The sequence below is a fragment of the Platichthys flesus genome, chromosome 5 (genome assembly GCF_949316205.1).
Source record: "Platichthys flesus chromosome 5, fPlaFle2.1, whole genome shotgun sequence".
NCBI lineage: Eukaryota > Metazoa > Chordata > Actinopteri > Pleuronectiformes > Pleuronectidae > Platichthys > Platichthys flesus.
The window spans coordinates 4591904-4616301 of record NC_084949.1 but is presented as its reverse complement, the minus strand read 5'-3'; the positions used below and the strand labels follow the sequence as shown (position 1 = coordinate 4616301).

At 40.7% G+C, this 24398-nt stretch overlaps 1 protein-coding gene across 4 annotated transcripts in view; it reads left to right on the top strand.

Annotated features, from left to right (window-relative positions):
- Positions 1 to 2810: 2810 nt before the first annotated feature.
- Positions 2811 to 24398, top strand: part of rptor (regulatory associated protein of MTOR, complex 1) — a 150959-nt gene continuing 129371 nt past the window's right edge. For all 4 annotated transcript variants that reach the window (XM_062387655.1, XM_062387653.1, XM_062387654.1 and 1 more), the window contains exons 1-4: positions 2811 to 3238; positions 4938 to 5112; positions 20278 to 20380; positions 21644 to 21726. In XM_062387655.1, the coding sequence (XP_062243639.1) occupies positions 4945 to 5112; positions 20278 to 20380; positions 21644 to 21726 (354 nt within the window). In that variant the 5' untranslated portion in view covers positions 2811 to 3238; positions 4938 to 4944. The remainder of the gene's footprint in view (positions 3239 to 4937; positions 5113 to 20277; positions 20381 to 21643; positions 21727 to 24398) is intronic.

Sequence of the window (24398 nt, the reverse complement as noted above, 5' to 3'; positions counted from 1 at the left end):
TGGAAAGTTTCTCACAAGGGTTTAAATGTCACTAGGTTTGAGAGGATTTGCTTATAGTATTGACCAATGAAATATTTCAAATGTTGTTGAACTTGATTCGAGACAGTGGAGAGTGAAAATAATGGGACGGGGGAAACCACACCTGTAAAATGTGTATCTTTATGACAAATGAGAGCACCAGAGGAAGGGGTTAATGCTCCATTTCAACTCTGTGTCTACAGTATCCTTCTGGAGGAGTCGCTGATCTGTTGGTGCTGGTGGAGGATCCCATGATAGCACAGCTTCTACTCATGAAGCCCTCTCTCCTGTGAACTCATCCATCCATCAGTGTCTTTTCTCGCTCGCTCTTTCTCACGCCTTGGTACAATCAATCCTTGCAAACAGGGTGTTTAGCCTTTTCCTCCCCCTGACTTATACGACTCCTACTACCATGATTCAGCCCAGTTGATCATGTCACCTTGTTCCCTACAGGACAGAGGAGAGGAAAAAAGGGGCCTAATCTTCTCTTTCCTCTCCCCTCTGTTAGCTATCAGTTACCACAGGTTCCCAACCTCCATCACACCAAGAAGATTGGATTGTTTCCCCCCTGCTGTGGACACCAGGACCAGGAGGCAAGAGGAACAAATTTGTTTGGCTATACCCGAGTTTCTTGCTCACCAGATTGCTCCTGCACCGTTAGCGTAGCCAAGCCCAGAGGCTGCACCGATGATTGCTGCACGGGCGAATACAGTGAGAGGAATATTGTCATGTTCCATCCATCTGGTGCAGCATTTTCATGGTTTCTGATGAGCCAAGAGCCCCCCCGAAAAACACTGATACTCATCCCAGCACAGTGTTGTACTTTCGAGCCCGAGAGACATGTCGGGTTTGAATAAAGTCATCAAGGCCTGAGAGCAAATCTCTTTGTTGACCAAGAACAAACTGGTAATCATGTTGATTCTAGTCTTCAAATTAAAGGCCTCTCAGTGATGTCACCAGTGCCTGCCTCTGTGGGACACACACGCTGGTGTAGGAGAGTCAAAGACTCTGAGACAGACGGGCAGCTTTTTTTCTCCATGTCCCTTCTTTCAAAAACAAACCTTTAGCTCCTGCTGTTTGAGAAATGAGTGTGAAGCCTGACAGCAAAGGAAGTTGGGGACGGATCGCACGGAGCCTATATATCACTTTGCTCCCTTGACTCATGCAGTTGGGGGGCTGGGCTGTGCAAAGCAATCATCACCATAATGGTAAACAATATCACACACAACACGTGTAATTGTATCATGCAAATGTTCCAGTTTTGGTTTTAAAGACACATTTAAAGTGGCTTTAATCATTATTTTCTCAACAAAATCAAATGACAATATAAATAGACTGGGATGATGATCAGTAAACCTGCAGAGAATCAGCATCTGAATCTGCAGCTAATGAATTTCAGCTCAATGCAAGTTAACAGTGGAAGGGAGTGTATTTGACTTGTTTGCCAGGTGGCCACAAGCCTACCATCACATGAAGGATGAGGATGATGTTTAACTTATAGCAATTATATTTTCTTCTAAATGTATTTGCTACTTGGCAGTTTGGTTGCACAGGTAAAGTGCCTGCTCAAAATGTATTTTTCGGTAGGGGCAAGTTAATTTGGCTTGCATTGATCCAGTCACAGTAGTATCATATTGAATGTATAGGGATGTAGGGGGGAATAGATGTGTAGATGTTTCGCCTTTGGATTGAAAAATCGGTGTGAATTATTAATCAATCCGTCTGTGCCTTTAGATATTTTCAGACAAAATTATTTATTGATGGTTATTGGGACAAGAAAATGATTGCAACAACTTTTTTAAAAAGCGTTTCAGAAGAAAATGAACCAGCTTACCTTCTAGTGGTTCTCATGGGACTTGGAAAAAACACATATCAAACAAAGAATAGATAAATAATGCAGTCAAACTTTTTTATTATGTGGACAGTAAGGGTCTTATTGTACACATTTCAATTGTAAATATCTTTTTTTTCATTGCCCAACTCTCTTCTACTTTTTACAACAAGTTGCACAATCTTTTTCCTCATGTTTATAAAATTTTTTACATTTTACATTGTTAAGTTCACGGTTGCAACAAACACACCCCTGCAAATTTCTTGGCAATAAACCCTGATTAAGTATACAAGTAGTTTGTATGTAAGTTTAAAGACTTTTTTAAGGTGAAAGAAAAACTGATAAAACTTCTTCAATTTATCAAAGCAGCATTTGTCAATTAAAAAAATATATGAAATAAGACAATAATATTCATGATAGAATGTATTTTGGTGTCATGTGCACGTTTTCACCTTCACATAAAAAATAGCCGTATGTAAAATGAAAGAAATAAAAGAGTAGCTCCATGTTGACAACCACTATAATGTGAAGATATAAGTACATATTTAATATTTGGTTTAATAATGCTTTATCTTTTTTCTTATCATTATCAGTCATAGTGTTTTAATCATGTGGTTTTATACAGTTAGTTGGATGGTTTTTATAATGTACATACATATTGGTGATATTTATGGATTATTATATTATTATTATTATAGCGACAACAGATAGAAATGAGCTCAGACAGCTAACTCTGATTTATTTACAGAATAATGAGCACTATTCAATAAATAAGCAGATGGAAAAAAAAAGTAGTTTTTATTTATTTCTCTCTAATTTCCCACGGTAGCTGTGTGCGCGTGTGTGTGTTTGTGATTAACTGTGTTTGCATGTGCGTGTGTACACTCTGCTGTCTGACAGGCGCTGTGACGTTTCACGACAGCCCCGCCGCACCAACAGTGCATTCTGGGTCCATCCCAAGATGGCTGCGCCCTTGCAGAAGTGCTGAAGAAGTGCCTCTCCGGAGAAACTTTCGGGATTACGTGGGATTTCCGCGAGCACCGTCGCGCCAAATCAGCTCCGAGGGTCGCTGGCTTGTAGAAGGAGACCGCAGGAGCCCAGTCGTCGATAAGAACGACCGGGGCTTCGCGTGGCTGTGGCAGACTGTCCGTGTGAAGATGGGCCTCGTCTCCAGCCCCTTCCCATAGCGAATAGCCGTGGGGAGAGGAGCCGCGGATTCCCCTGCAAACACGCACCCGTCCAGCTCGGCTTTGACGGGTTTGACATTCTGTACCGGCTGTGGACGCTGCCCTACAACTTTCTCACCAGGATTGTCTGTGCCACAGTGTCCGTCATCGTTCGGAGACGCAGAGGTTCCTCAGCCCTGGTAGATAACCCCACAGCACCGAGGTCTGCATCTCCACGCTTCGCTACCGCCATTTCCACACATCTGCTCTCAGTCACATGGCCCCGTGTTCAGGTTGTTTCTAACATGACTGGAGGAAGCTCCTTTATCAACGCTCGCTCCTCACGCAGTTCTGACAGCTAGCTGCATGGGAGCTGTCAAATGAGCCACGCTAGCTGAGCTAAGTAGGCTAGCTGACCGGTGTGTGTTGGTGTGTGTTAGCGAGGGAGGCAGCTGTGGTGTTGACACAGGCGGAGTTGGGCTTCAGCCTGTGTTCACATGACCTCATCCAGGTGTGGAAAAAGTCAGGCACCCGCTCAGCTCACAGTGAGTGTGTGTGGGGCTTCTGGTGGTGTTGTGGTTTTCATCCAAGCAGGAGATACACTACACTTGACCCACAGCCACCATCCCATAAACCAAGGGATTTCTTTTAATGTTGACGGTCATAAAGTTCAACTCAGCAGCTGTTGTGTTTTCCTAATTTCTCCCTTTACTAGTCGTTCGGTGCTCCGATTTCAAATGAAAGATCTGCTTGCAGCATCACAGTATTTGAGGGTTCTTAAATATTAATGCCACTTTTTTATACTCCTGCAAATAGGAGACTGCAACCTATTAATAGTCCTTACCACTGAGGATCAGGAATGTATTTTAAAAGAAGTCCTCAAATGTTGAGGAATGTCACAACACAAGCATTCAAAGAACAACTTTGTTTGCATGAACTAAAGTTTAGATTGAACTCAGGAACTGTGTGATCAAAGAATGAATGGATAAGATTATCAAGAGTCTGACCAGAAACTGTGTCCTCAATCTCACATCCGTCCATTTGTCAATCTGTCAATCTGTCCCATCCCATCTCAACTCAACTCAGTTACGTTTATTTAAATTCATTCAATGTTTATACACCGCTTATCCTTTAAGGGTTGCAGGGGAGCTGCAGCCAATCCCAGCTGACATTGGATAAAAGTCGGCGTACACCTTTTCTCTCTAATGGATTATTGTAGCTCCATAGTTTACACTATCAACATTCTTTTTACTTGAAAAGACTTGTCGTATCACCTCCAGAAGAGCCAACGCGTTTGCAACAACCGCCTACGGATGACTCTGCTTCTAGAAATGTGTGACTGCATAGTTTAACCACGGCCACACTGCTGGCATCGAGTCATCTTCTGGCAGCAGCTCCTCATGCACCATGCTGCTGGCTCACGTTGAATTGTTTTTCAAATAAGTAATGGATGAGAAACATCATAATTGGCCAATGACCACAGCTATGTCGTAGAGTGGAATTTAATACTGTTGGTTTGTGAATGTAGCGTGGATCCACATTATTCGGGTGAACAAAGTGTAAATGTCATAATATTATAACAATTCATGATTTTATTGACAGGTCCTCTTGTAACTCATGCTGATGAAGGGAAAATTACTAAAATATCTCGTCAAAGTGCTGTTTAAAATACAGAATCAACATAAATCTTTCACCTTTAACATCTTAACAAACCTAAATAGTAACTTGATCGGGCTGATCTGAGTTTGCTGATGACAGATTTTGACCTTTTAAGGGAAACTCAGCCATTTTCACTGTGAAATAAGAGAACCAGCCACAGCTATGATCATGTACTAGTTAACCATGTGGACCACACTGTAAGAAATCACAGAAATCCGTTAAATCTTTTTTCATTTCCACTAACGTAACCGCTTCCCCTGCAGGGCCCTGATGAAAATGGACTCAGACTTGCTTCATTCCCCAGCGGTTGGCCTCGCTGAGGAAGAGGAGGCCGACATGAATGACTGGAAGCTTCCCTTGGCCTTCATGAAGAAACGCCACTCGGAGAAGATCGAGGGCTCCAAGGCGTTAGCGCAGAGCTGGAGGATGAAGGACAGGGTAAGTTCTGTGCTCATGTACGTCAGCGTGCTCCTTTGTGCCGAGATGGAGCTTGAGGTTGTAATGGCTTCACCCTCTGTCATTCTGTAGCCAAGCGTAAACTGTGTAAACTCATTCACTTTTAGGTACAATGTGGACAGTAGACAGGTTTGATAGTTATGCAGTAGGCACATTTTCATTGTCATATAGCTCTGAACTCATGTTCATTTTCATGGGAAGAACTAATTGCAGAGTAAGCCAAGGAAATGTTATCATAATGAATGACAGAACTGATGCTATATATCGGGGATGCTTTATTTATAATTTTTAACTGAAGAATTGTTAGAAAAGCATTGTTTGGAATTTTATTTAATATATTGTTAGAGCTGCAGTTACACAGTAAGATGGCATTATGATAGACACTAGGCTACTCTACTATGTCACAGCTGTTTATTTTGCAGTCTTTATGCTAAGCAAAGTTAGCTGGCTCTAGCTTGGAGTGCAAAAATGCAAGTGATATCAGACTTCTCATATAACTATTAAAGAAAACAGATTAAGTGGTTTTGTTGTATTTGGCACTTTTCAGGTGAGGCAGCGTGGAAAGTTGACAGAGGTTGTCCGTTATTAATCACAGCTTCTATTGGTGCTCTTAAGGAAAGGTCGGTGATTAGAATTTGCCTGGCCATTATACCAGATCTAAAAATTTCAATCCACAAAAGACACAAATGAAATGCTACACACAATGCTTCCAGAGGACATCAGTCGTTATACAGCCAGGACAAATTTCTGGCAAATTACTGGCTACCCTCGTGTTTATTATAGTACCAATTCATTTTATACTGCTGGAGGCTAGCAATGCTGCGCTTTGACAGGAGAAACTCAAAGCTTTCCCTCATGAATGGCCACAGTGCATTTCAGCTCTCATAAAGCTGTCCTTTTGTCCACTGCAGTCTTACCGACCTGATTATTTGCCCCGTGGCTATGATGGCCAGTGTCATGTAGTCATACATAACCCTGACAAAGTCCGCACCTATTGCAGAAATTCACCCAAATGAAAATTGAACACCTAGCTGCTGTTTGGACATCAGAACAATTACGCCGCAGCGGCTACTGAAGTGTCAAGCTGCAGGGAAACTGTGAATGAGAGGACATCATTAAACGTGAGGCCGCTTTTGATTTGAAAGAGGTGATAGGGCTCGGCTGGTGTGGGCATTCCTGTCAGAAAGTTGAGCTTAGTCACTGTAACATTTTTATTTTTCATCAGACCATTTTACAGCCAGAGACCGTCATTTGTACGTTTTTAAGAAGAATGTGTCCTTTCATATTTCTGCTTTCAGGGAGCTGGGATTAAAGACAGCTTTCTGTGTTTCATGCAGTAAGAATTTGGCTTCAAATGTAACTGGCTTGGGTTTAAATTCATCATTTAAAATGGCAGTAATTGAAAAATGATGGATTTTAATCAGTTTTTTTCTGCAGCTCCAAGCATTCTTCTCTACAGTAGTTTATGGCTGATCACACACTGTGCTGGCCTTCTAATTGTGTCAGCTGATTTAAGCTGATGGACAGTATCTGTAGCAGTTAAGATATTGAGCGAATCGACATTCAAAGCTTTAATCCTGGAGAGAGTGTGAGGCTTAGAGCTGACCGTAAATTATGCTTGGCACTGTGGGAAATCAGAGGTCCTGCTCTTGGAGACATGGAGACACACATGCACAGGCTTGCACATGTACATGCACATTCACATCAGTATGAAGACATGAGCAGAGAGAAAGGCTGTTCAGTTACGAGGCTCATTGGTCATACTGGGGTGTTTATTCTCCTTTTGGGTAATGACAGCTATTAAATTGTGTATATGTGTGTTTTCGTTTTTTTTTTCAGCTTGAGGCATGATTTTGTGTGTTGCCACACCTTCCAAGTGGAATCATGACTACAGTTTCCAGATACACTGTACAGAGAGCCTGTGTTATTCTACTGTAAAGTTCAAGATCTAGGCTTCTTAAGAGTGGATCTGTCTGGTGAATTATAAGCTGCATGTAGAAGAGAAAATGTAGGACTATATTCTTTTACAGTAATGTTAATTTAAGTAAAAAGATAAAATCTGAAGATTGGGGCAAGTATTGTGGTTCTTTCCCTGGACTGTCAGTTTGGGACCAGGGACTACATGAATGGAATTAGGTCTGTGAAATCTCCGCATGAGTTTGAGTTGCTTCTAGCAAGATCTAAACAGATTCAGATTAGTCTTAATGAGCTGATGCCACGACTTGCTCTTCTCTGTTGATTATCACTCCCAGTGAACACGGAACATGACGTGTGTGTGTGTTGATAACAAGCACACTTGAACCTGGACCTGATGAGATGAGTCATTCTAGCACAGGCTTCGTCGTTGATCGTTTGTTAGCTCACACACATCAGCTGAAATCCTCAAAGTCTGTTACAAAAGCAAAAAAAGGAATTGGACGGTAATACTCTCGATGTGACATATCAATAATGTATTACACTGTTGAATGATGCATACTGCATTATAATTGTATACTGCTTTATTTTGTGTTTTGATTGAGAGGTTGAGAGACTTTTGGAACCCCTGTGTAGTTTGGACACGTCCACAAGCCTCATCTTGGTCTTGTTGAGTTGAAGGAGTTTGCAAATAGGGAGAATAAGGATTTAGTGAAATGGTGGAATTCTAAGCATTGTAACGCTCTACCTTGTTAAGTATCATAGTACATATAATGCCATTTTACTACATTATGAGGGCTTTTAGCATCGGAAAGAGGCAATATGCTCATTCGAAAACAGAAAACAAATATCAAGGCCATTCCAGGCATATTTCAGTCGATCAAATCGGCTAAAATAACTCGGATCATAATCAGATCTATTCAAGATTTTTTTGTCCTCTTCACATTGCGGCATTTTCCCCGCTGCGTACGCCAGTGAAAATTAGCCTGTGAAAGTGAAATATTAATTAGGCACAGCAGTGACTGACCCTGAGTTCACACACTGAGGTTGGAAGGATGCACAGGTTCACTACGCTCTGACGATAACAATTATTAGAAGAGCTGGATAAAAACTCCCTTTTTATTTGGCCCTGCAGGGCGTCACTCTCACCAGTTAAAAAGACAAACGTCTGCTCTTACCAATTACTGCGAAATCTGTCAGTAAGTTAATGATGGGCCTAAATTAGAGCTGACAGTTATTGGCTTGTATTCCCTGTGTGCGGCTGTCAGTGTGTTTCAAAGATACAGTAGTTTGTGAGGGGGGGAACCTCCACTCCGCAACACCACTGTAAAACCACTAACGGATTTAGGTTAAATTATGAGATTAATTTAGACATGATCTTTTTAAAATACGACCTTCCATTTTTGGAATCAAGAGACGCTCATAAAAAATACGGTATGCGAGATTAACTAGACGGCAGCTGTGTTATGTCAGTGTGTCAGTTACATTACCATTTAAGTGAAGTAAATTATGCTCAGAAACAGACTCAGTGTCAGTGGATACCTGATATTAAAAGACTTGACTCAGATTGGGACATCACCGATGCTTGTTGAAATAGTCAGAGCAAAGTGTTTAGTAACTCTCATTTGCTGTTTAAATCAGAAGTACCTAAAATCAATTACAGTCTAACAATGTTAGACAGACAAGCTGTCTCTGACCGTGCATGCACAGGAACATGTCTGTCCCCAGTTATTATTCTTCACAATCTTCTGGAGCTGTAAGCTGTGTGACGTCAGAGTTGGTTGACTCAAGCGTGATGCGAACTGAATGCCCAGCCCTCAGCCTCTTTAACAAACTCTTGTCACATGCAAGTGCACAGGACGTCATCGTAAAGACTGATTTGTTATAGTTGTGTGACAATAAGGTTAGAGTCAATTCTTGGAGATGACGCACAGGTCTTTCTCTGAGAGGAGGGTTGAAGTCATACACCAGATCCCCAGTTTAGAAACTTTGATACAGTGCTGAGTCAACGCTCATTCTCAGTATGCTTTAATCACTGAAGAAATCGACACAGATTAAGAAATGCACAGAGTTGATATATCTCTATGGTGTAAATTACACATGAGTCCTAACTCAAAAGGCACCATGGCTTGTTTCTTTCCTTACCTAGGGTTAGAATGCAGGGAAAGTATTCAGTTCAGCATGAGGCCTCCGAAGGTCCAGTAACTGTGACCTGTGTCCTGACATATATCCTTACCTTATCTTCTATGGGTCAAACAGTATTGATGAATGTCAGACATATGGACATGACCAATTAGTATTACAATTTGGGAAAATAATCTAATTGCGATTTTCCCCCCCAAAATATTGCGATTGCGATTTAATATGGGATTTTTTTATTTTATCCTATTTTTCCCCCCCCAAAAAAACTAATGAATGATTTAAATATGGCCAACACAATATTAGATACATTTACTGTACAATATTCTTTCCCACATTTTAATTTAATGGCTCATTCAGAAACAAGAACTACAAATCAATTTGCATTTAAGTAATTTAATCAAAGTCATTGTAAGTATAAACACAAGGCATGCACTTTTTATAACCTGTGTGCAAAATTTACCATTTTGAGAAAAACTTTTTTTAAATTATAGGTGTCTTACTGCTCCCAAGTCAGTAACATGTCCAGTGTTGGGAAGGATACTTTCAAAACGTATTCCGTCACAGAATACAGAATACATGCCCAAAAATGTAATCTGTAACGTATTCCATTCCATTAACTAATCTGAGTAACATATTCTGAAAACTTGGATTACTTCCACATTGAATTGCATTTTATAAGTGTAGGAATGCGGCGTTGTTATAGTCAGTGGATCAGCAGCCGTTTAAGCTCTGTGTCTGCAGATGCGGCGGGCCAGCTGGATGCGCTGAAAGGGCAGCTTGCGGATCAGCAGCTCCGTAGATTCAGGTCCGGGTGGTCGTGCAGCGGTAAGGAGACGCCAGGCCTCAGCAGGAACACCCCCATGCTGAACACCTCCGTCTCGCAGATGTGCATGTAGGCATCGCGGTAAGCAGCTGGATGAGCTCGCTCTGTGGGTGCTTCTTGCTGCGGGTGAGGACAGCAGCCCAGTGCCCTACTCTCTTTCCCACGTTTTAATCGCGCACGTTGCGATTACAAAAACGCGCTTTATCATATCGTGATTTTATCGCAAATGCAATTAATCGTTCAGCCCTATGATCAATAATGTGTGCATAGATTGTCAATGCCAAATCTCATTAAGAAAGGTAACATGGTATCTTCCAGTATGAGCAATGTGTCTGTTTCACTGCTCTCATGCAAAATTCTGCTACTCTGCTAAAGACTTAGAAGACAGCATCCCCTCCAAAGCCAATGAGGTTATGTTTTCACCAGGGTTGGATGTGGAAAGCCGGTGTCAATCAGGCACTGATTCCTACACGGCAGGTACCTGCCAGAGTGAATCACAACCCAGATTTCGGTGCCTCATCTCAGTGCCTGAGCTATGTACTAAAATAGCTCTGCTTACAGGCAACATAACAACTCCACACGTGTCTAGTTAACATGGCAATTAACTCAACAACACACTCTCGACACTAAATGATGGCCTACAGCTATCTAGTAGCTACCTCAAACTTGAGTCAGCATGATGACAAAATGACTAAAGCTAGACAGTCAAAAGTGTGGATGAATTTCAATGGGAAAGGTTTCCGACACTGGGATGTCCAACAAATGGCACAATATCCGAGAGTTTGTGAACCGACAGCTGGCAGCAACAACTTTTGTTGGTGGTGGTATGCACCTTATGGTTTACGATCCACCAGTAAACCCAGAGGAGAATGAAGGGAGAAACATGTCCTCAGAGAATAATCCATGAATCTTGATGAAAAATATCATTCACTTTAAGGAACAAAAATCTACGAAATTTATTGCAGTTTGACTGAATTTGAAGGGACTGCTGGGCTTTGGTGGAGGTTTGCGCTCTTCTAGTTTGATTAGCTTTTCCCCATTCTAATAGTGGATTGTAAAATTGGATGTTTGTGTGTTGTTACATAAAAATATTAATAAACTTATTATCTCAAAGTGCCTCACAACATAGAAAGTACACACATGAAAATAGACTAAATTAAAATTGAAGAAGGAAAAAGATGTAAATCATGGTTGAGGTGCACTGCTAAGTGGATACCAGCCAACCCTAATTTATGACACAAGTAAATCAATAGAACTATAATATAATATTTTTATCATAATATAGTTATTTTGGAATAAGTGCCTGATGACATATTTCTTGTTTCTTGCACCTTTCTGGACAGCTACACATGTACACACACACGCACACACACCGAAACGAACGACCCATTTAAAATTGTCCCATATTTGTTTTCACACATGCGCTGCCTGCTGTGTGTTTTCACTTAGGAGTAATGAAATCAATAAGTCGTCAATACCCAAGCACATTGTAATAATGTGGAAATGAGACAGGTGGTCTGTGCTGCTTTATCTTCTGCATCATTAGTTGTATTCAATCAATGTTCTCCGCTCATTAGGCAGCAAATAGACTTTCAGCCATGCAAGCTTGAAAACAAAACATGTTTATAAATATCCATGATAGGTATTTGTATACATTTCTTGAATTATGGCGGTGATCCCACCATACAGTGAACATATGGGAAATGCCGTTCAAAGAGATGTATGTTCCAAGTTCCCACCCTGTTGATGTTTCCTTGAGATAGATAAATACTCAACAAAGCAAAAGATAATGACGCATCATACAGATTAGACTGTGCACGTGTCACATGCTGCATTTTGATACACTTTTGGATCTCCAAGAAATTTCTTGCATCTACACAAAGAATGTTTTTATTGAGCTCATTAGTTGCAAGGATACAACTCTGTCTCAGCAAACAATATCTTTTATTTCCTTTCCTGCATCATTGTCATTAGTGGAAGGATAATGCTGGTGGTTTTTATTGGTATTCAAGATTAATGAGCAGTAGCACTCCTTCTCGTCTCATAAACACGGATGTGGGGCCATCATGGAGAAATCTATGTGAGCTTTTCTAGCTTGTGGGAGGTGCTGAATGTGGCTGTACATTGTCCAAACAGACCACCAGTATCGCAGTCTTGTGCTTTTATTTAAGATGATTAGTACAGTCTGTACAATGTCTTAGCAGAGTTATTCTTTATCTTTTCAAATGCTATTAAATCTATATATATTTTTCATGAGTAAAGGGAGCAGAAGTGGCTCATAACCTATGCAGTTGTATTCATCCATGACTGCATTAGAGTGAAAGTGCAGTGTCATCTTGAGCATAGGGGAGATGTTAAAATGTTTAACAGCGCTCTAGTTCGGCTGATCATTGAAATCATTCTCTGTATTTCAATATATCGAACGCATGTATGTGTGTGAAAAAGGGGCAGAGTGTTGCTGGAGAAATGTCCCTTCATGATTATATAAAGATTACTTATGCAGACAGAGGACAAATATTGTATAGAGTACAGTATTTCTCAAGAATGTCCTCAGTGCCAGCTTGTGCACCTACTGTATCTGCTATTATCAGTGGGTCCCAAACACATCCAATGGTTCTTCACATGGGACCTTGACAGCAGTTTTCATGTTCTCCTTTTTCTTTTCTCGTACACATGCATAAACCAAGGCAGCTGAAGTTCACGTCAAAGCATTTAAGTGTTAAACTTTCCAAACACGAATATTTGATAATCGTACACAGAGTTTTCAGAGCTTCCCCCCATCCTACAGCTATTCTTGTCACTTTTGGCACAACAGCATAAATGCATTTGTCAGGAAGGAATTTACCCATTTGTACAATTCATTGTGTTTGTAACAAAGGCCATGGAGAAAAGCTCATTTTATAGGAGGAGACTGTGTTTGTTGGCGTTTGGCCCAAATTATGAGCATGACGATTTTACTGAGGCCTTTGTAAAAAGCTGTGTTTGGCTCTTTTGCAAGAAATGTTTGCCAGGTATGTTTTTTTTTTCTGATATACCAAAAACAAAGTTTTTAGAGCAAGTCACATACACAACTCTGTGTATGTGAAGTGTCCATATCATGACCTGTTGCTACATGACCGTAGGAGATCAATGTTCTCCACCATTTTAATAACCTTTATTTATTACTGGCCTAACAAATGTAATAAATAAGGGCCATTGATCGTCGCATTGACCAGAGCTGCGAGGCTGTATTGGAGTCTCAAAAGGGCGCGGAGGGAAAAGACTGGGAAGTCCCCTGGAGTCCTGTGCTGCTATTAATGAGAGGAGGACAGCCATCAATTACATGCATAGGCCAAAACAGGGAGATGTACGCACACATGCTAACTCGTCACCATGACTTCAGAGGACAATACACTGACTTGCATTCGTATCCTGATTACTCACTGTAACTTAAGCTTTCCAAACCATAACTTTAATACACATCTTCTCCTTTAAATCTTTCTTTCTTTTTGTCCTCTTAATGAAGACAACTCCACATAGGGGTGGTGTGTACGCACACAAACATGTCATTTGAATATTTATCCTCCTTCCTGTTTGCTTTTCTGTTTCCCTCTTCTGTTCTTTCGGCCCTCCTACTCCTCTCTCTCCGCCTCACAAAGAAAAAGACTTAATGAAGTTATTGGAAATCCATGAGGGTCAGAGCATACCTGTATTAAATCTCATTTGTTTAGGCTGTCCTCTAAGGTTAGTACTTATAGTCAAATTAACAGGCTGAAGCCTCCACTTTGATCAAGAGCTATATTATCTTGTTATGGGTCAAAAGGTGCTTAGGTCACACAGGGAATCCTCACTCATCCCCTCTCTCTTTCTCTCCACTCATTTGTTCTTATCACTGTCTTCAACATATCTGCAATTTTGACAACAGTCCTGCTGTTTCCATTTGTGTTTTCCTTTGGCTGGAACTACCTATTATTTTCATTGTCCACTTATATATTCTTTTCTTTACAAGCAATCAAAACAGAGCCAAAGGTGAAGGAAATTGCTCTTCAACATCTCAGCTCCAACTCCAACATGATCCGCTTACTAACACTCAACATCGTTCTGAAGTAAACAGAGACACTGGACAATTTGTAAATAAGCCGACCAGAAACCGGAAGACACTCCACCAGCATAGAAACTTTTACGCTTCTAGTGTTGCGGCGGTGTTGTTGCAGCGCGACTCACACACACCTACACCCAACATGAATGCTCAGCCCTGTGCGTAAGCTAAAGCCTGAAACATGCTTCTGCGACTGCGTCTGCATCTTTTCACGCCGCTGTGGCGCAAGACTCATTTTCATTCATGCTTCCCCAACCATTGCGCGTCTCACAAAGCAATTCCGCGCCAGAACACTAGGCGGAGAAATGCTTTTTGTCGAAGACGACCTGAGAGACGCCTTCTTTGTGGGTGTGGCAATAAAATGGCAATAAAATGGTTATAACTTGAATTCAAGAAAATATTTATTTGTTTACTGGGCTGATGAAAAGTTGTAGTAACAAGTTTATAAATTAATTATTCAGTGAAAAGATAATTGGCATGTTGTATAAATTGAAACTTTTCAGCCCAAATGGCCCAAATGGATTACTTTACTGTTTCCAGCCTCTACAATGAGCATGTTTCCTCCTGGATTTGTTCATCGTCTTTTATGAACTGAAAACAAAACAAATTATTTCAAGAGGTCACTTTGTGAAAATGTTTCTTGCATTGACAGACCAATCCATGAATCTATAAATCAAGAAAATAAATGACTTATAATGCTTATAATGATGACCCAAGTGAGTTTGGTAAGCAAAATTAGAAACCGAACTTATGACATAAAAGTGTTTGTGAGAGAGATTTGGTTTCTACACTGACCTGATTATCACATTCAAAAGAGTGTACTCATCACAGTCTTTCTTGTATATTAACGTTTCACATATCTCACATATGCTTTAACTGCGGCTTACATAGAAACGTTTTTACTTTTTCAACATTTGTAAGAGGACGAGACTGTGCATTCAAGTGCTGGGTACGCTGCCCCTCTGCAGTTTTTAGTTAAAGGCTTAACCGACAGACAGGCACTTTGAGATAAAAAGGACTATTCTAAATACTGTGAATCATGAAGAGCTGCTCAGTGAAGACCCGGAATAAAAATATAGCGATGGAAATGCGCATAATCGGTCCCATTAAAATGTCCATTTTATCTTAACGATCACTACACTCACAGCTTAACCATTTTAACAGTGTCTAAGGGAGCAGCTAAGTCATTGCTATGAGCCCTGCAGATACCTAAATTGATGCCCAATAGATATAACAAAATCTTTTTTTATCAATTATTTACAAGCTTGGTTTTCACTGAGTGTGAGGTAATGTGTAACAAACAAGCATATAAATCAGTGAGAATAATGGGGTCCACACCTGTGAGGCATCATCCTCAAATGTCATGTTGCATCGTGATGATGATTGTGAAAAGAAACGCTGTGCCTCATTCTTCTGTGTTATTCTCATGAATATCAATTTCAAATCTGTTGTATATAACCTGCATTGGACGATGGACAGAAAGTAATCCTTTCATCAGGAATGCTTGTTTTGGGATGGTTATTATATCATCAACTTGAACCACTTAAGTATAGCCATGATTAACTCCAAAGTTATACCATTGTTGCGGTTGCATAGTGTCTCCTGTCCTCATTGTACCTTGGGTGATGAGTCTGACTTCTATCCGCTGAAGTACCTGTTTCTGTGTCTCTTGTATATTTGTATGCTGGTCCATGTTGAGGTACAAAAAAATTATATGATAGTTTACCGTCTCTTGAGAGCCAACCGTTTTTCTTGACATTTAACCTGCCGTGGCAGTAACATATTTTCTCTCTCCCACTGGAATTTGCATTAAGAGTGTGCTGTCACTTCTGCTGTTGTACTTTAAAGGCCAAACCTGCACCGGTTCCTCCTAGTGGAGGCTGTGTCTGTGTAATATGTTTTAGATGTACAGGCCACCTTCCTATTCAGGTGATCTCAGATTTTGGACGCTGTCAGTATCTTTTCCCAGGATAATGGTGTACATCTTTTGCAGCCCCTGCAGTGTTGACAGGGAACAGGCACGTTTGCCTACATATAAGCAGTAAAATCATCGTATTGAGTCAGTTAACTTCCATCTCTTTCATCTTATAAGTGTGCACAATTTCTTTTTTATTCAATTGACTTGTCAATTGGGTGAGGAGGGCACACAGAATAAAATTACTTAAAATAAGGTTAGGTTCTTATTGGTGAAAGAATCTTCGTGGCGACACCTTCGTTTAATATGTGTGAAGGAAGAAGGCACACATTTCTTAGACAAGATAATGTGTAACACATTATAGTGCAAACTAAAAGAATATCGGTAAATAGGTAAAATTGCTCAATAAGCAGTAAAACCAGCCCCTAGCTCCCAAACAGCTTGAATCTTCATTGACTTTTCTGTCATTTGAGTGAAAGCTGTGTGTCAGGGGACATTGGATCATTCTTGACAGAAAGCCTCCAGTTCTTTGAAAGATAAAGGAAGAGAAGAAATGTGTCCCATGAAACCTGATGGAGACAATCTTATACTTCTAGCTGCTTTCCGGTGTTCATGAAACACCTGAGATATCCTTAGATTTAAAGATACCAGTACTGATATGTTGCAAAAAGACAAACATTATATTTATGGCTTTCCCCGAAATCTTTTGGAACAGCTGGTTTTCTTTGTTAACTGGTAATCAAATGTGATATAATCTTCACAAGTGACAAGGATAGACAAACATTGTGTGTTCTCTGTTTAAACACAAACATTTAGAATGTTTGTGTCTTTATTGAATACACTCACAACACATTCTTAGTGCTGGTGGGAAAAAATAAGTGAATCCTTGGATTCAATAATTGGTCGAACTTCCTTTTGGCAGCAATTACCTAAAACAAAGACTTATTGTAGCTGTGGACCCCGATCTGCGCAATCTGAGCCATTGGTGTGATGACTCACCAACAAGGATGTTAACCCGCTCCAATAATTCATCTAATTTTACTTTGAGTTTCTTTTCTCCAAACTGCATTGAGCCGCAATCTACAACTCCACTTGGTTTCTTCATATTGTCAAACAAGAAGACGTCATTTAAGCTTGACAGCAATTGGATACTAATATGGACAATGGAGATGCATATTGATACCAGTTAAAATCAAAACTACATATATCTGGGAATAAGATGAATTTCAATGTCAGGTGCGATGGTGAGCTTCATAAACCTCAGTACGACATTGTCACTGTGGGCATATTAGCAAGGCTAAAGTTATTTTTTATTTTAATGCAACACTATCCATAACTGCATTGACATGGTGCTTCCAGAGTTTGACCGACTTTCCGATTTGTTCACTGGAAATCACGTTTTTGCCAGTTATCCCAGTCGGGAAAATATCTTTCAGATTATTCCTGACACCACGTGACCAAACAATAAGTACAGAGCCCCTGGACCCTCAGTCGTGTCTGGACCTTTCATGCAACAGTAAACTGTGTAAATTCCAATATGACTCTGTCAGGACTAAATGGAATTTTTACCAAGCATGCAGGTGGGAGAAGGTTGAGGGGTGAGGAGGTCAGGTGGACATGATTGAGGTGATATGCTGCAGTGTGACTGTATGTGTGCGGATGCTGTGCAAGTTGAGTCTCGTCCTGCCCGGTCCCACTAGCACACTGACCTTTTCCTCTATCGGTGGGAAAGGAGGAGGGCACCATAATTAGCCTCTCAACAACAGCCTTCCTAACGCTGCTCAGCCAGGGGAGGTCACAAAACCCACTGTACTCAGACACAACACATGCTCTATAGGTTTACATTACCCACAGAGTGTTATCCGGCACTACCTGGAAAAGGTCACTTGGCACTATTACATTGACTTACATGGAAGTGTTGTACGTGTGTAAACTATTGAATGGCTAGCTCTGAGAAAATGTGGTCTCATGCAGCTCTTCCTGTGTTTTGCCACTCACATGGATACACGTGGACGGCAGGGCAGGGAGGGCGAGGAGGAGAATGTGACATCAAGTGAAGGGAAACACAAACCTATTATTCAAGTCGACAGCAGCTCTGCTCATTAATGCATGTGCAATAAAGCCTTAGCCAATGCGAGTAATTTATCAAAACACCCATTAAACTTTCAGATGTGATATTTTCAGTTTCTCCTGCAGTCTCCCATCCACAAGTTGTATAATGTTTTAAGCCATAGCAACCTTGTCATTTTATAGCTAGTTGTTATGAAAAAGTTTAAACAAAAATGGGCTGTATGTTATAAGAGGACATTATTGACTGCAAACCGTTTTTGGACTTGTGGTTTCTCAAAAGCACTTGGGCGACGCATCCACCTGACCTATGTAAAAGGTCCCTGGAAATTCAGACACCATATTGCACTATATAGTGATTAGTGAGTGATTTCAGACAAACCCACTGTCTCTTCTCATCAATGTTGTAAATATTGTTATTTTGTTGATAACTTGCTCTGTTACACTCTGTCCATCCTCTTAGAGGGATCCCTTCTTTTTGTTTGTTCTCACTCTCACTGAGGGTTAGGGGGAGGGGATCTCACACCTTGTTTTGCCCTATAAGGCAATTGGGATTTTTGAATATCGCTATACAAATATAATATGAACAATTTAATGGATAACATATAAGGAGCAATTATTTCCCATAGTATTTTAAGTACACAAAATATTATTTTGTATTCTGAATGGTGTAATAATGACTTTGAGATTAGGAATACAAAGAAGTGTTTCCTCAGCTGTCAGGGGTTGTCTTCTCTGCCGTTTTTCTAATGCGAGTTTTATCAAGCAGACCTAAGGCAGAAGATCAGAAAGGAGATCAGGAAGCTTTTGTTGGCACTTCCTTGATTTCAGTTCATCGTGTCAGTGTCCTCTTTAATTGGGGCTACAAGTTGGGCCGACAGGGCGTCACCGCGGCTAACGTCTGTACCGCTGCACAACAGAATGTTCCTGAAGTGCTGATGGTGCTGAAGAGCTCACTGCTACTTCCATTTGTAATTTGCACTGTTGGAGACCTGTGCTGCCTGAACAGGTCGCTCTATGTTTGTGTGTTTGTGTTTGTCAGGATTTTCCACATGACCCATGGATCAATGGTTGTTCTATTTCGATGGCCTATGTCTTTTTCCCCTAACTTCGTGCCACAGTGGACTTTAGTGTTAGGTCTCATTTCCTGGTGTGACATCCGTCTGTTGTAACAATGCCCCGTCCCATTTTCATTTGAAAGAAGAAACAACCACACACTAGCTACTGGCTCAAATGTTTTTTCATTAAGCAGGTACAATGAGTGTGCAGGTGTTTTTACTCTTTCTTGTGTGTCAGGTCTGCTTATGCACTTTTTATAAAGATCACTAAGGTTTTTGATTATTTATTTATTCAAGGAGCCTTTGCTGCACCTCTCTGTTTTATATTCATACTTCACAGTTTCAGGTTAGAACCCTTAGTATGATGACAGAACTAATTATTCTTCTAACTGTTGAAAACTGAAGTTGTTTTCAGACATGAACTCCGGAAAAGTAGTTCTGGGGACTCATATGAAGAATGCAGCAGGAGATTATCTGAAAGTTATCCCGTCTATAGAGGGGGTTGGCGTCTGTGTAGAGAATGCAGGAAGCAAGACGTAATTTATAAATCCTGCTGTAGAAAGTTTGCAATTTTGCAATTTCAACACTGGCATCTTCCCTTATTATCAGAAAGTCTTGAATAATCAAATTTTGTGTCCAAGTTGACATATTTGTCTGCATCGGTTTTGTGTCTGTTGCGTGTTAAAAATATAATCAACTCTTCTACTCACTCCATGGGAAATCTAACCTCTCCCTCAGACATCAGGGTACCCGCACAGAGCCCCACTGGATAATTTCAGGATAATATTCTGGGCCCAGTGCATGTCTGACAGCAGCAATGTAGTGAGCTCTATTTCTATTGTTGAAGTCCCTGGATCAAGTGGAAAAAGTGAATAAATCTTCCTTCTCAGTAACTATTGTGGAGTTCCCCCCTGGGTGAGACACTTAAATTTTACTGCTTCACTGGATTGTCATTGGGCAGGAGCAGCAGTAGGACCAGCAGGATGTGGTTTACTAGAAAAACATCCCTGAAGGGTCCTGAACACAAGCATGCTCAGTCCAGTTACTCAGATGAATAAAGATTTAATGTGCTTTTGAAAAACGTTAACAATGATGTGAGCACTGGTGAGTGATGTGAAGATAATGTTGTGTCCTTTGTCTTCTCTCCCAGATGAAGACGGTGAGTGTAGCGCTGGTGTTGTGTCTCAATGTTGGAGTGGACCCCCCCGATGTGGTCAAGACCTCCCCCTGCGCCAGACTGGAGTGCTGGATAGGTGAGTGAGTCTGTAACCTGAAAATGAACGAGCATGCTCTTAAAATGTAACTTTATTTTTCAATGACGCTCTTATAGAAAATACACATTATCTCTGACAGTCAAGCTGATGCCATTTCTGAGTAGTCCGTCTTATCCTGAAAACACCATTTATAACAAACCATGACAGTAAAAGTTTAGCTTTTACTTTGCAGCATTTAGCGACATTCTTAGTCTCTCCCAGAGCTGAAGTCACAACTGCTTTGTCAACAAAAGATGAATTAGTCGAGAGACCCACAACACGTTACACAGAACAAAGACAAAGGAACCATCTCCATTGAATGGAAACCTCAAAACCACTGTTTGCCTCCCCTGAGAATCCTTTCCTTTTCGAAGAGTGAGGGAGGCACATTAAAGTGTGAACACAGCTCTTAAAGTTTCTTAACTTTCTGAGTGCCTCCTGACACTGAAGACCTGCCGCTTGGTTCTAGATATGGCAAACTTTTAGAGGGAAAGGCAGGGGAGCTGTCCTAAAACACACCAGAGGAGAACATATGGAATCTGCTCCAATGCATCTATTTGCAAATAGATCGACAGACACTGCGTTGTTTTTGCTATGGTGTGTGTGTTATTTTACACAGTGGCACCATTACATGGAATTGTGTTCCCCTATAGGAATCGTATGGTGTTTTAATAGGCACTTTCACCCTTGGTTTCTTAAAAGTCACTGTTTTATTATTCATTTTACTTCACATTTCTCCAATGTCTATACGTTTGAGAAAGAAATACAGTGTCTCGTTAGTCTAGATAATAATAAGTTAAAAAGGTAATTGAGTATTTTGAATTATTTTACAAAGAAAAGTTTATATTCTTTCTTTAAAATGTCACTCAGTGAGACAGAAGTTATTTGAACCATCAAACACAATCATTTAGTTGTGAAAGTGCGACAAAGCCTCATTCATCACAAGAGCAGTGGATGACTTCTCTGCATTAGTGTATCAGTTTCTCCTGCAAACTTGCCAATACATTAGTCTCTGCATGCTGAGCACAATTTGATCTGTCCTCAATCTATATTTTGCTATTCTTCTTGCCATATTGATGCCCTCTCAATATTTCAACCTGAGAGTGCTGTTATTTTTCCAAACACTGCTTGTGATTTGATAAGAAACTTTCCTTTTAATGCTGAAAGGTCAAACTTGTCTTTGTCATCATAGTTTTGTTGTATCTTTTGCATGAATATTAAACAACATTTGCTGCTTTGTCACTCTCTGTGTTTGCTTGCCAGATCCTCTGTCGATGAGTCCACAGAAAGCTCTGGAGACCATCGGGGCCAACCTGCAGAAGCAATATGAAAACTGGCAACCCAGGGTAAGTGGGTTCACATGAACCAGCCCCACTCTTTCTTCTAAATGTTCTTGTAATAACACACACACATTATCACAGCTATTTCACATAACAGTACATACACACTTGGATGAAATGCATAAAAAAAACAATAGAGAATCATCCGCCCTCCAAGATCTGACTATTGTCATATCATATCATCAGTGATTGATTTAGCATCCAACAACCCGTATGGTATGTTTACAGCTAACGGGACACCATTATCATGCACCCACAGAATGCGTCACAAATTTTATTCTGGTTTATAAACACAACATTCTTTCCCATTTTTGCCAAATCTATGAATGAAACCGGTAGTGGCAGTCGTTTTTTTGTGAGAAGGGGCTTTCTGGAGATCATTCTGATTATGCAATTTTCTCCAGGTATTACTTAGTGGACATTTTAAGTGTCTTATTTCACCTGCCAGTGATTTGATTCCTTGCTCCAGTGATCCGCAATGCCCGGTGTCCTTGGGCAAGATTTCTGATTCTGAACCTTAAAAATTGCCCCTCATGGCCGTGCAGGCAGTGAATGATAAAACACAGCATTTAGTAGTGCTCTATGAATGTTTGTGAATGGTCGATGAACGGTCGATGAAACCAGAAGAGCGCTGTAGAAATACAGTCCTTCCATTTACATTTTTTAATTGTCATGTACAAAGTGATCAACGGGGTTCTCGTCCAGATGAAGCCTGAATGAAACTGTGACATCTTGCCCTGATCTGCTTTTAGTGTGTGAATTTCCACAAACTCAACTCCTGTCCTGCAGCTGTCATCGTAACTCTATGGTCCATAATTCAGCATGTTTTCACTAAGTGATCATTTGATAGTGTAATGGTTTTATTTTTGATATCTCTTTGTGTCATACTTTAACTCTTCTGTGTTCAACGTTCCAACAAACACCCACCTGCTCTTGACAGTGATTGTTATTTCTTGTAAATGCATCAGGTGGTCTTGTAAATTCAGCTGTTATAAGTGTGTGTGTGTTCATGGATTCATATCATCGCTTGCAGCTGCACTTCCTCTTGGCTTCCAGCTGTAAGCGAGGTCAGTATATTTTCTCAGAGGCTCCTCAGTCGAGCTCTCCCTTGGCCTCCGAGCATCGCCGCCTCTGTGCTGGAGCAGATGGTAGAGGCAGCTTTTCTATCACTCCTAAACGCAGATGAAGAAACACAGATGAAGCGAGATAAGTGAAGGTTAAGAAAACAAAAGGATGTTAGGCTGTGACTTAGTAGACATTGTTTACAAAACGTGACATGATTTTCTGTCATTTCCGCATTCATTCATGTTTTCAGTGAGGTATGGTTCTCCATTGGCAACAGCTAAAATAGTCAAAGGTCTAGTTTGACATTTAGGCGACTGATCAGGACATCCGCAGTTCCTCATTTCATGATCAGTAAAATTGACTGACTAGATAACAAACATTAAATCATTACATTTTCTTCAGTCCCCCTCTCTTCTCCAAAAGGTTTCATTTCAGATTATTGTAGTAAACTACCACATTCTGGGAAAAACTGTATTATAAGGTGAGTCCTTAGGACAGTGACAGTTTCTACTGAGATCAGAGGGATAGAATGAAGCGGTTTCATTCTCTTTATGTGCTGCTGACATTTCTGCATTTTATGTTAATTTTAAGAAAGATAACATCTTGTGATAACCATGTGGATGGTAAATAAGCACTAAAAAGTCTTATTTCAACTATAGTTTATTTGAAAGTCGGCACCAGATGACAACAGTGTCTCACTGTGCCAGACATATTTCAGACATGTATCCTGTGGGGAGTAGTGAAAGAAATAAACAAACACTTGTAATTTGATGGGAACGGTCGAGCAGAGCTGCATTTGCAGATCTTGGATTTGAACTGCATTTCAAACCACCTGTGAATATGATTTATACGACTCGATTTGATCAGGCCTTTTTCTTGTGAGACTATGTAACAAATGGTCTGTTTATTAGACGTGTGAAAGAAATCCGACCTCATGTGTCTGCTGAGCGCAAAAGGGATATGGGATATTGTGGGCCAGGTGGAATGGAGGAGCTGAAGGACAAAAGGTAAAATAGAGACAGTAGTAGCTGCTGTGCCTTGTGAGTTGGAGCTTGGCATCCTACATGTCCAAAAACCTTATATCATGAGTAGGTACAATTTAAAATATCAATGTGTGGCTGTTTGGTAAGATGCCACAGAAGTGACACACACGAGGGTGTGAAGGAAGAGACATCCTAAGAGAGAGCAGCTCAAGGAATGTGGACTTGAGCTCTGCTGACCTCTGAGGTCAGGTGGTAGGAGTGCAGGAGAAGGAGTGGGAGGCTGAGAAAACTGTGCCTCTTGTTTTTCTTTCTCCTGCTCTGCAGCACCACCGCAGAGCTGTGTTCGCCAACACACCTTATATAAACGGTTGTTAAAGATGTCACTGCAGCTATTTACCTGCTCTTTCACAGTGACAAGAAACCGGGTAGCAAGGTAATTTCGGATGAAGCCAGTTGGTAAATATTAGACAAAATAGCAGATCTGACATCTGTTTAGTCACGTATCCCACTGTGGTGTTGGTGTGCACGAGCTGTGTTCATAACAGTCACAACCTCCTCTGTTTGCTGCTGTACTCTTACATTAACACTCATGGCCAGAAAATGCTGAGAGAAAGGTAAACACTGTCTTGG